At 46.6% G+C, this 12,065-nt stretch overlaps 1 protein-coding gene across 1 annotated transcript in view; it reads left to right on the top strand.

Annotated features, from left to right (window-relative positions):
* The first annotated feature begins 4,937 nt into the window (after positions 1–4,937).
* kctd1 (potassium channel tetramerization domain containing 1) overlaps positions 4,938–12,065 on the top strand; it is a 12,499-nt gene continuing 5,371 nt past the window's right edge. The window contains exons 1-2 of the mRNA XM_030770728.1: positions 4,938–6,521; positions 11,228–11,421. Coding sequence (XP_030626588.1) covers positions 4,938–6,521; positions 11,228–11,421 — 1,778 coding nt within the window. The remainder of the gene's footprint in view (positions 6,522–11,227; positions 11,422–12,065) is intronic.

Raw genomic sequence — 12,065 nt, 5'->3', positions numbered from 1 at the left:
ATGGTGACGTGGTAATGAGCTATAGGGAGACGACTGTTGAGCCCGCGAGGCAGACTTAGACTAGCACTCTTTTACACGGAGGCACGCACGCGCACATTTAGACGTGCTGTATGTAATGGTAGTACCGCATAACCAGTAACCGCCTGGTGTTTTGGGTAGCATTCAGAGTCAGTTTTTTCTTCAGGGCTGAAGTGACGTACCAGACTGTCCCTTCATTTGTGTTGCGATGTACAGTACATCTCCACTGGACACGGTGTGCGGATCACACCGTTAAAGCATATCTCTCTCACTCTCTAGGCTTACTGTTAGTATTGTTACTGTGGTTGTTGTCGTTGTAGTAGTAGTAGTAGCAGTAGTAACAGTTTGGATTAATCGGTTCAGTCTTTCAGTAATGTGAACACGCTCTGCTAAAACCGCTCGCAACACCAACTGAAGTCTTGCCCAATAAATCGGCTTTTCTGTGTAATTACAGGTTTGTTTTGGTTTTTAAACATGTGATCACGATTACTGACAAATCAGAAGTCGTGGTATTAAAAGTCAGTGGACAGTTGTCAGGAGATGAATGATACAGAGGGTCTCTGTGTGGTATTGTCTTCCTCCGTAATAAACCAGTTCACATTCTCAGGTGTGAAGTGTTTAGTCTTTCTACCTCATGTTCATGTTAGTATCACTTTTCATTCATTTTGATATTTCCTGTGAGTGATGCCCCGCTGTTCTCGTGCTGTGTCGCTCCTGATAACGGAGCCTGATATGAGGTGATGAGGAGGAAAGAGCCGTGATGGCGTCTGAGTCAGACCTCTAGAATATTCAGCACGTTCAGATGAGAGTTTGAATGCTCCTCAAACACAGTTACTAATTTTATGTAATCTCTCTATCTGTCTCTCTCTCTCTGTCTGTCTCTCTCTCTCTTACATGTTCTGGGTACATGTGGAAAAAAAATCAGGGAACAAGTTTCTTTATCTTTTTTTTTATCGCATGTGAGAACCATTTTTAAATTTTTCAATAAGAACACTTACTTTGACAAAAAACACAATTTTATTTATTTTTCTTTTCACAACAGATAAAATAAATCATAAAAACATCATAAGACAATGTTAACTGCGATTATAAATAGAGAGAGACACACACACACAGAGAGAGAGACACACACACACACACAGAGAGAGAGAGAGACACACACACAGAGAGAGACACAGAGAGAGAGAGAGAGAGAGAGAGAGAGAGAGCATGTGCTCTATGTGTTGTTTCATTTGACACACATTGCTATCAGCACGGAGGCATCTTTTGTTTAACAGGGAAAGATATCTTCATTCAGTAATAAAAATACATGTCATGAGGTAAAACTCTGCCAGACTGCTACTGCTAGCAGCCTGCAGTCGCTGTATCTCACTCTGCTGTTGTGGGCAGTACTCTTCATAAATTCTCTCTCTCTCTCTCTCTCTCTCTCTCTCATTTCCACACATTTCCACTCTCACTCCATGCTCACAGCCCTTGGCTCTGGCGGTACCTATCACACCTTGGTTTTCATGTCTCTGACACTCCCGCCATGCCTTGCAGGAGTGCGCGATTTGCGACGCTGTGCTTGTTCTGTTTTTTAACAAAACTGCTTCTTCTGAACTTCTCTATCTTCACAGATTAGTTCAGGGAACGAATTACCTGCCTTCACATTAAAAAAAAAACGCTTTCCAATCCTACACAGCGCGTGGTAACGAGACTGATCTCCTTTTGAAGAGCGGGTGTGTTATTTTTCCCACTCTGCCTCAGGCCAGCCTGCCATGCAAATGATTATAAAATTAAATTTAAAACTATACATGTATTCTGCCTCTCTCTTATCATCATCTTCACAAAGCGCATACAAATCAGGCAGAGATCGAGCCCTGGCGTGCGACTTCGCTTTAAAGACGACTAATTGCTAATTGGGTATCTAGGTGTGAAATGGACTCGGCTAACGAGAATTTAAAATGTGGAGGAGCAGAGGGCGTTTTTTTCCCTCTCTGCCACTCTCTCCTTTGAGAGATGTCTGAGCTGTTCCCTGTGACAGGCCCGCAGGGCAAAATGACAAAAGAACAAGTCCGTTTGAAAATGGAAGCACGTTTTCACATGTTTCAGGGCTATACGCAGGATGAACATGGAGCGTCTCTACTGCTGCCTTTGTATACGAGTCTCAAAGAGAACTGTGTGTGAAAGCTCTGTGTGTGTGTGTGTGTGTGTGTGTGTGTGTGTGAAAGCTCTGTGTGTGTGTGTGTGTGTGTGTGTGTGTGTGTGTGTGTGAAAGCTCTGTGTGTGTGTGTGTGTGTGTGTGTGTGTGTGTGTGTGTGTGTGTGTGTGTGTGTGTGTGTGTGCGCACGCATTTGTATGCAGGCATTTGTGTGGGTGTGTTGAGTGTATTTGGCTGTGTTGAGTGTATTTATATGCACCTGTGTGCCATAGTGTGTGTGCATGTGTCTGAGCACTTTCATTAGTGTGAGTGTGTGTGTGTGTATATGTGTCTGAGTGTGTGTGTGATTGTGCGCGCGCGTGTGTGTGTGTATGAATGTGTGTAAGTGCATGTGCTCTGTGCTAGACAATGCTTTAACACACAGTTCTTCATGTTTAGTTTGTGTATAAAGGGCCTAAAACAGAACTCAGAACACCCACACAGCTGAACATTTAACACACAAGCTCCTCATTACAGAGCACAACAGAACAAAGAGAAACTTCAGTGTGTGTGTGTGTGTGTGTCTGTGTGTGTGTCTGTGTGTGTGTGTGTGAATTCTTCTCAAACTGCTTCACGCTCCTGTCAGACTCTTCTGATTGGCTGAGACTGCTGTGGCTGAAGTACATCAAACTCTGAGTTCTGGTGTGTTTAATGGACCTCTACTGCTTGTGAGGAAGTAACAGTTTTCATCGGTGCTGGTATAAACTAGGAGTGCCACCAAATAAACACAAATTTATTTCAGTATGGACTCCCTCATTCCCATTCATTCATTTACAGTGACAGTTTTTCAGTGTTGCCCCTGAATTCCAACTGCTCTGCCCATCTCTTATCTCTGCCTGCTTACTGCTCTACCCATCTGTTATCTCTGCCTACTGTGTTAGAAAAGGGAGAGACAGACAGCGTGTGGAGTTACAGACAGTGTGTGGAGAGACAGAAAGTGTGTGGCGAGACAGACAGTGTGTGGAGAGACAGAAAGCGTGTGGAGAGACAGACAGCGTGTGGAGAGACAGACAGTGTGTGGAGTTACAGACAGTGTGTGGAGAGACAGACAGTGTGTGGAGAGACAGACAGTGTGTGGAGAGACAGAGAGCATGTGGAGAGACAGACAGTGTGTGGAGAGGATGGGGTGGGGAGACCCTGGCCGAAGACCATTCTCTTCAAGCCATTTTATCACATCCTGTAAAAAAAAATGTCTTTTATTTTAAAAGGCAGTAAAGTTATCATGCAGTAAAAATGCAAGAAAATAAGAAGAAAAAATACAAGTTACAACTTATAGTCTCACTTTGGCATAAGTACACACAATTTTTTGTCTGTGAATCTTCAGGTGTGACTTACTGTGGTCTAGCAGCTGTCGCTCTGCTGGAAAGATTCCAAAGCATTTTTTTTTTAAGTTCTGAAATGTGTTTGGCTCCCCCTATAGGTGCATCTGTGTAACAGCCTGTATAAAGTCATGACATTGAACGATAAAACCTGTGATTGACACTCATCATGACCAATTAAATCTGAAAGACAAAGGTGTTTGACAGTGACTGTGTCAGAGTGAGTTTGCAGTGAAAGCCAGTACAAAACAAATTCTCTTTATAAAAGGAATGATCTCCCTGTGGAGAGCAGGTCTGAGGCCCTGTGGCCGAGGTTTGTTTCACATTTCACATCATTCGCAGTCTGGTCTCTCTTGCCAAACATTGCATAAGCCTGTTATGCTGGGTGTCTGCTGCCCTCGGCAGAGTAGCCAATGACAGCGTTTATATCTGAGACATTTTCTGAAGCGTTAAACTCAAACAACCCACACATACTAACCAAAACATCACTATACATGCTATACACATACACATACACACACACCAGCACACACACCAGCACACACAGCACACAAACGTACACATCAACACACATAGTAAGTATACACAACCCACGTAGACAAATCCTTACACACACACACACACGCTCTAAACTCAAACAACCTACACAACTGAGCAAAACATCATTATACATGCTACACACATATCAGCACACATACAGTAAACAAAGACAACCCACACAAACTAAATAATCATCATTGCACACGTGCACAAACACACACACACACATACACACACACAAAGACATATGCAACACATATAATTTTCCTTCTCTCTATCACACACACACACACACACAGACATAACGAGTCTTTCTCTCTCCGTCCCTCTTCCTCTGTCTCCCTGTCCCTCTTTCTTTCTTTCTGTCTGTAGGACTGCAGGGAGAGATCACTGCTCTTACTGTAAAGTCCCAAATCAAGTCAACCTGCACAAACCTTGCATCACTTTTATCAAATTATCAGCAAGTATGTGTGTGTTTGTGCATATGTTGGGGGGGGGGGGGCAGAGTGTGTGTCTGTGTGTGTGTGTGTCTGTGTGTGCTTGTTTGGGGGGGGGAGCAGAGAGAGAGAGAGAGAGAGAGAGAGAGAGAGAGAGAGTGGCTGGAAACACTTATTACCGGGTGCCTTGATCTTAAACAGTCCAATATTGGGTATAACAGACTGACTGTTCCATTTTCAGTCTTAACGTGTGTGGGTGTGTGAGAGCGCATATGCGCAAGGGTTGCTTTCATTTTGGGAGGGCTCGCTCCCTTTTCCCTGCACCTTTAAGAGCGCGTGCCTGTGCTTGTAGCTGAAGGTCACTAAAACACACAAAAAGCTCTCAGCGCTGCGGTCCAATATAGCGCATGCGCACTGCCCCGGGACTCATACACAGACTGCAATATGGCGAGAATGCCTGGCAGCGAAGAGCGCCGTTATAGCGACGAACAGGACCCGGTCTCGGGGGATCGGGACAGAGAAGAAGGCGACGGCGAAGAAGGAGAGGACGGAGAAATTCAGGAGATCCAGATTACGGGTGAGGAGGGAACAGAGTCGGAAGAGGAGAACGAGCAGGAGTGGGAGGGAAATAGACAAACTGTCAGCTGCGCTGCCGTGGAGACCGGGGAAGCGGTCCTTATGCAGGATACGGACCGGCGAAGCGGGGACGAGCTAGAGTTGGTGGCAGGGGACTCGTTTCTCCTTTCCACTCTGGACTCAGATCCCGAGGCTGAAATGCACCCTTCGCCTTCCGACCGCTCTAGGCTGAGCGAAAACACGCGTCTGGCCACTCGTTACGCGGTTCGGATCTTCCGGGAGTACCTGAGCGAGAAAGCCCAAAGTACTGACTTCGAAAGCATGGACAAGCACGCGCTCTGCAAGGTGCTGCGCTCGTTCTATTCGGAGGCGCGCTCTAAGAGCGGGCAGCTGTACAGCAAGTCCTCTCTCATCAGCATCCGGAGCTCACTCAACCGCTACCTGAACGAGCCTCCGTTCTGCCGCACGCTGGACCTCACCAAGGACCCCGAGCTGCGCAGCGCCAACCTCGCGCTCGCCGCAGTTATACGCAAGCTCGAGGAACAGGGCGCCGGTCCCGTGGTGCAGAAACAAGCAATCACGCGCTCTGACCTTAGAAGGCTCTACACCTCGGCAGTGTTCAGCGCGACGTCGCCTTTTGGACTGTTAAATAAAGTATGGTTCGAGACCTGCATGTACTTCTGCACGAGGGGCAGGGAGAACCAGCGCGAGCTGGAGGAGGACTCTTTTGGTCTCGCGATGGATGAAGACGGGAGAAAGTTTGTCTACTTCAAAGCCCTCGGGCCGTATCACAAATCCCGGTCTGCGTCCTGGACTAAAAAAAGATCGGATACGGACGATGATAATCTGCCTCGTATGTACGAGACAGGGACGGAGTTCTGTCCCTACGCGAGCTTTGTGAAGTATTTGGCAAAGCGCAATCCCTTGTGCAAAGCTTTCTTCCAGCGCCCGCGTGACCACTGCAGTGAGGGCGACACAACCTGGTACGAGAACAAAGCTATCGGCAAGAACCTGCTGGGCACGAGGATGCAGATGCTCTCGCGGGCTGCCAAGCTGTCAAAGACTTACACCAACCACTGCATAGGCGCCGTCTCTATAGCAACGCTCAACAGCATCGCGGGCATCGGGTCAAAGTTAGCGCCTCTGCACGTTACCCCGGAAACGGTCAACGGAAGCCAAGAGCAACATCACTTCCAGCTCGTAGTCCCGTACGTTCGACCGACGGAGGATGATCCGGACCTTAAACCGCAAAAAGTGACCAAACGCTTGCGGACAGTTGTCTATCCGGCAAGCGTGTCCGAATCTGGACCCGAGGGTTCTCCCAAAAGATTGTGCGTGCGCCTTGACACGGAGCTCGCGGACCCCCCAGTCGTTATCACGGTCAGGACTGATTCCGCGCCGCCTGCTCCACACGAGTCCAGCGGAGAGCCAGTTCACCTGCTGACCGCGCAGGTAATGGCTGTTTTCTCTTTACGGAGACGGTGTCGTTTAGAGACATTTATTGTTATAATTCAGTTTCATTGTTTCATTGCTTGTCTACGCGGCTTCCCGCTGCTTTTGTTTTACAGTTGTTCATTCTGTGCTGGTAACATTGTACTTAATAAAAAAAATCAACAAAGTTTGTGTATTAATTTCTTCTGGTCATCACTTCGCGTTAAAAGTTATCGAATTAATTAGCTGAATCAAATACCTTTGATTTCCTCTCTTTGTTCACATAAGTAAACGCATTCGTTTATATTAGTGTCTGCACATCTTTCTCTCGGCTTCCATGCGTGTTTTAAAGCGTTTGATGTTCTGTGGAGCAGAAGTTGTCCTGGGGGGTGAGGAGCGCCCGTAGCAGATGAAATTAAGGTGGGGTGAGAGAGGCGACAAAGGACAGGACAAATTTAGATCAGATTACTAAATGGTTTCGGTCTGCCTGCATCCACAGTCCTCGAGGTTTTTTAACGTCCTATTTCAGTTGGCAGTCGCACATGCATGAAAGCACAGTGTAAAGATATAATAAACTGACTCCTTTGAACTGTTAAACTATAACTGAAAGTTCCATGTTTTGACAAAGAATATGCCAGAACCATGTGGGTGTACAGATGTGAGCGTTGAGGTGTATCGCGCGGGTTGTCCTCCACGCCCCGGCGACCGTTTGGCTGTTCGGTTAAGAAGCGCTTTTTTCTCGCAGGACAAACACAATGCGGTACAAATCCACTTATCAAAATTACCCAGATTGAAGTCAGCATTTCTGCTGTACTGCTGTCGTGTCGCTGTATCAAACTCTTTAAGCGTCTTGAGAGAATGAAGTCAGGCTGTCAGACGAGGAGGTAAAGCTATGACCCTCTGTTTGGATCAAAAACCCACATTTATCCTTTCATCAGCTCCTCCTCATGCTTCTGTTTCACAGTGTACTGTCATGTGACTTGTTTTTGGTTGTTTTTGTTTGTGTCAATGTGTAGTACAGGGTTAGAGTGGCAGGTCCTGAACGATAAACACCTCCCCACATACACACACACACATATACGCACGCACACGCCCATACAAACACACACGCACGCACAAACACACACACACTCTCTCTCTCACACAAACACACACACACACACATACCTGCCTTGCTGTTAACTGTGATGTTGTTATGATGTCATGTTACTAAGACAATGCAATGACCGTGGGATAGAGTGTTAAACTGTTCTAACGGATTCATAAAGGCTGAGATGAGGTGATTAGTGCTAAGGGTGCAGTAAAACAGTGGAGTGTTGAACTGAATATCATTACGAGAATTATTATAAACTGTGATATTATCTGACTGCACCATTTAGTGTGAAGAAAACCCCAGACATTGCCCGTCAGGCACAGACACACAAAACGTCATTCACAAAGTTTACTGGTATAAGTTGGACATTCTTTGTGTATATTTACATTTATATTACAGCACTAAACACCGTGTGAAAACAGTCGTCAGAGAACCTGTCTGATCTGAGCTGGAAAAGCAGCTCAGACTGAACTTGGTCCAGTTTCGCACGCAGTCCTGAACTTGGTCCGGTTTCACACACAGTCCTGATCTTTGGTCTAGTTTCACACACAGTCCTGAACTTGGTCCGGTGTTTAAGGCTTGATCTGGTTTTACACACAGTCTTAGACTTTAACTCATCTAACACTCTCACACTAGGCTGTTATGAGAGTCTTGTCTGTGTCCTGACCACAGACATAGCAGTCAGTCATCAGTCAGTCATCAGTCAGTCATCAGTCAGCCGTCAGTCAGTCATCAGTCAGTCATCAGTCAGCCGTCAGTCAGCCATCAGTCAGCCATCAGTCAGCCGTCAGTCAGCCGTCAGTCAGTCATCAGTCAGCCATCAGTCAGCCATCAGTCAGCCATCAGTCAGTCATCAGTCAGTCATCAGTCAGTCATCAGTCAGCCGTCAGTCAGCCATCAGTCAGCCGTCAGTCAGCCGTCAGTCAGTCATCAGTCAGTCATCAGTCAGCCATCAGTCAGCCATCAGTCAGTCGTCAGTCAGCCGTCAGTCAGTCATCAGTCAGCCATCAGTCAGTCATCAGTCAGTCATCACATTTACACGTCCATTATCCTGCCTTTTTATATTTGAGCTTAAACGGATGAGTCAAAGCAAAGACACCATAGAAACCAGCTGTGAGCCAGGGTCCTTCATCCTAAGGCACCATGTGAGTCCTTCATCCTAAGGCACCATGTGAGTCCTTCATCCTAAGGCACCATGAGCTCATTAGAGATCTCATCAGACTCACTGTGTGTTTGGACCCGGGTCTGGCAGGAGCAGAGAACTGGCTCTGACTCCCTGCGTCTGTATGTCTCTTAACATCCTCCCGGAGTCTCGCCTGGATGCACATTCTGCCGCGCGTTCAGAGCGGAGCACGGAGGGTTAATGCTTATTTTTGTCAGGTCACTGTGTAAGCCAGGTCGGCAAACGCATCTCGGCTTCATTTATGCCCCCAGACAGAGAACGCCATACTGTGTTGTTTCTGTTGATTTTGTTCATTTTTTAAGCTGTGAGAGATTTCCTGTTGGCTGCTTTACTGGGGCTCACTAAATACTGACCGCTGACGTTCCCTCAGGTTATTTTTCATGACATAAACAGATCTCATATGAAGCCTGAGCTTCATGTTTATGGTTCATCGTTTTAAGAGCGGCATGCGCTAGCGCTCAAATCACAGAGCGTGTCCTGTGTCTGATATCAGTCTCTGAAGTCTCTGATATCATCTACAGCAACGAAATGAAGGATTTGGGTTGTGTTGTATTGAAATTGTGTTGTGCCGTATTGAGTTGTGTTGTTTAAGTTTAACCCTTTTTTAATCTACACAGTGGGGAAATTTGACCTCTGCATTTAACCCATCCAGAGTAGTGAACACACACACACACGCGCACACACACACAACCAGAGGAGCAGGCAGTTACAGCACTCAGGGAGCAGTTGGGGGTTGCTCAAGGGCAGGACAGCGCTCGTTTCCAATTTTTCCTGCCGGTTCAGGGGATCGAACCGACAACCTTCAGTCAGGCAGTCATTAAAATGGAGTCTGTTTTTGATCTTTTTTCCTTAGCTGTACAGAACTGTGTATAAACTACTCTATGGCCTAAATTCAGACCTGTATATAAACTGCTCTATGGCCTAAATTCATACCTGTGTGTAAACTACTCTATGGCCTAAATTCAGGCCTGTGTGTAAACTACTCTATGACCTAAATTCAGGCCTGTGTGTAAACTACTCTATGGCCTAAATTCAGAACTGTGTATAAACTACTCTATGGCCTAAATTGAGACCTGTGTATAAACTACTCTATGGCCTAAATTCAGGCCTGTGTGTAAACTACTCTATGGCCTACATTCAGACCTGTGTATAAACTACTCTATGACCTAAATTCAGACCTGTGTGTAAACTACTCTATGGCCTAAATTCAGACCTGTGTGTAAACTACTCTATGGCCTAAATTCAGGCCTGTGTGTAAACTACTCTATGGCCTAAATTCAGGCCTGTGTGTAAACTACTCTATGGCCTAAATTCAGACCTGTGTGTAAACTACTCTATGGCCTAAATTCAGACCTGTATATAAACTACTCTATGGCCTAAATTCAGGCCTGTGTGTAAACTACTCTATGGCCTAAATTCAGGCCTGTGTGTAAACTACTCTATGGCCTAAATTCAGAACTGTGTATAAACTACTCTATGACCTAAATTCAGACCTGTGTGTAAACTACTCTATGGCCTAAATTCAGACCTGTGTGTAAACTACTCTATGGCCTAAATTCAGGCCTGTGTGTAAACTACTCTATGGCCTAAATTCAGACCGGTGTATAAACTACTCTATGACCTAAATTCAGACCTGTGTGTAAACTACTCTATGGCCTAAATTGAGACCTGTGTATAAACTACTCTATGGCCTAAATTGAGAATTGTGCGCCTTTGTCTGGCACATAGTCTCATGACATCACATGATACTGGACGCCTGCTGCAGTCCTGCGGGGATGTGTCTACTGCCCTCAGGGTCTCTCACACACTCACTAACTGGATGCCCTGTGTCACAAACTCAGACACTGGACCTCTGACGGTGTGTGTCTGCTCTGCCTGCCCGGCACTGACTATCATTACACACACACACACACACACACACACACACACACACACACACACACACACACACACACACACACACACATATATATACACACGTGCACACATATATACACGCACACACATATACACATGCACACACACACACACACACACATACACACGCACACACACACACACACACACACACACACACACACACACACATATATATACACACGTGCACACATATACACACGCACACACATATACACATGCACACACACACACACACACACATACACACGCACACACACACACATATATACACACGTGCACACACATATACACACACACACACACGCACACACACACACACATATATATACACACGTGCACACACATACACACACGCACGCACACACACACACACACACACACACACACATATATATACACACGTGCACACACATATACACACGCACACACATATACACACACACACACACACGCACACACACACAGCAGCAGGAATAGCGGGCTGTTGTCCGTGGTTTCTATGTGTAATCCTGTCATGTTGTTTTCTCTAAGGAGAGTGGCACCAGCGGCAGCAGTGGAATGTCCAGTCGGCCCATCCTGGCACGCTCGCCCGCCTCCCCCCTGGGCACAGCGGGCATACCCACGCCTGCCCAGCTAACCAAGGCCAACGCCCCGGTACACATCGACGTGGGTGGGCACATGTATACCAGCAGTCTCGCCACGTTAACCAAATACCCAGAATCCAGGTAAACACACACCAAGTAAACACACACCAGGTAAACGCACACCAGGTAAACACACACCAGGTAAACGCACACCAGGTAAACACACACCAGGTAAACACACACCAGGTAAACACACACCAGGTAAACGCACACCAGGTAAACACACACCAGGTAAACACACACCAGGTAAACGCACACCAGGTGAACGCACACCAGGTAAACACACACCAGGTAAACGCACACCAGGTAAACACACATCAAGTAAACGCACACCAGGTAAACGCACACCAGGTGAACGCACACCAGGTAAACACACACCAGGTAAACGCACACCAGGTAAACGCACACCAGGTAAATGCACACCAGGTAAACACACACCAGGTAAACACACACCAGGTAAACGCACACCAGGTAAACACACATCAAGTAAACGCACACCAGGTAAACGCACACCAGGTAAACGCACACCAGGTGAACGCACACCAGGTAAACACACACCAGGTAAACGCACACCAAGTAAACGCACACCAGGTAAACACACACCAGGTAAACGCACACCAGGTAAACGCACACCAAGTAAACACACACCAGGTAAACACACACCAGGTAAACGCACACCAGGTAAACGCACACCAGGTAAACACACACCAGGTAAACACACTCCA

Source organism: Chanos chanos, chromosome 4 (assembly GCF_902362185.1).
Source record: "Chanos chanos chromosome 4, fChaCha1.1, whole genome shotgun sequence".
NCBI classification, from domain to species: Eukaryota; Metazoa; Chordata; class Actinopteri; order Gonorynchiformes; family Chanidae; genus Chanos; species Chanos chanos.
This window is presented reverse-complemented; position numbering and strand designations above follow the sequence as displayed.